The sequence below is a fragment of the Galeopterus variegatus genome, unplaced genomic scaffold (genome assembly GCF_000696425.1).
Source record: "Galeopterus variegatus unplaced genomic scaffold, G_variegatus-3.0.2 Scaffold3400, whole genome shotgun sequence".
NCBI lineage: Eukaryota > Metazoa > Chordata > Mammalia > Dermoptera > Cynocephalidae > Galeopterus > Galeopterus variegatus.
This window is the reverse complement of record NW_007729511.1, coordinates 15087-16148: the sequence shown is the minus strand read 5'-3', so window position 1 is coordinate 16148 and position 1062 is coordinate 15087. Positions and strand designations below refer to the sequence as shown.

The 1062-nt window shown below is 46.9% G+C and overlaps 1 protein-coding gene across 1 annotated transcript in view; it reads right to left on the bottom strand.

Moving 5' to 3' along the window:
* Positions 1–663, bottom strand: part of LOC103600601 (armadillo repeat-containing protein 10-like) — a 1873-nt gene extending 1210 nt beyond the window's left edge. The window contains 1 exon segment of the mRNA XM_008584890.1: positions 12–663. Coding sequence (XP_008583112.1) covers positions 12–663 — 652 coding nt within the window.
* Between the last annotated feature and the right edge of the window lie 399 nt (positions 664–1062).

The following is a 1062-nucleotide window of genomic DNA, read 5'->3' as shown; positions in this document are numbered from 1 at the left end:
ACAAAGAAGACTCTCCTTTGCTATATGGCCATCATATAGGGAAAGGAATGATGAATCCACGTGGGCACCAAGTAGTCCTTCTGTCATGGGTGGATTTTCAGACAAATTCAAAAGAAGTTTCAAAACTTGAACCTTGGTGCTTCCGTTTCCAGTGAGTAACACATGGAACAGGTCTGTAATGTAACTATGAAGCAAGTGCTGGTGGTCATTGGTAACAGCCATGTTCGTTAATAATCTCAGTCCAGCCAGCTGCACAGCGGAGCTCAGAAGACCAGAGAAGACATCCTCACAGACTTGACTGATGAGTACCTTTACCACGATTTGATTTTCAACATTCACAGTCAAGTTATTTAGTACATTTAAAGGTTTCTCTTTAATATTGTGGTTGGGACTGTTGACTTTGCTTCCAACAATTGGAATACGACCCAATCCACAAATAATAGCTTGGTTAGCTGAAAAGCTTGCATTGTTACCCAAAGTGACCAAAGCTCTTTCAGTAATTACAGGGTCCTCAGTTGACTCAAGCAGGTAAAAGAGTTTCTGAAGTTGTTTAGCATTTAGTACATCATCACATGAACCATTGGTTAAGTCAATGCAGTAGCAGGTGCAGGCGCTGAAGACGAGGCCCACCACCACCCAAACCCCGTCCCGGGCACTGCCCATGCTGTGGCCGGGGCTGGGGCGCAGCGCTGGGCCGGGAGCCTCCAACGCATGTGGTCCTGCCACCGCCTGAGCACGACCAGGCTGCAGAGAAAAAGCTGGAGAAACTTACGTTGAGTGAAATAAGCAAAGCACAGAGGGATAAATACTACATGTACTCATAAGTGGGAGCAAAGAAAGAAAGAAGGATGGAAAGAAAAATCACAGTGGTGTGGTGGACTTGCAGAGGGAGAGAACACACCCAGGGAAACAAAGTGGAGTGGGGGAGAGGGGATGAGAAAGGAGGCTGGGGATAATTGGGTGGGGGACATGGGGTACAAATGCAATTTGTGGTAATGGGAATGCTGCCAGTATGGATCTGGCCATCACATCTTGGGCACCAGTGGTGACAATCAGCTTTGT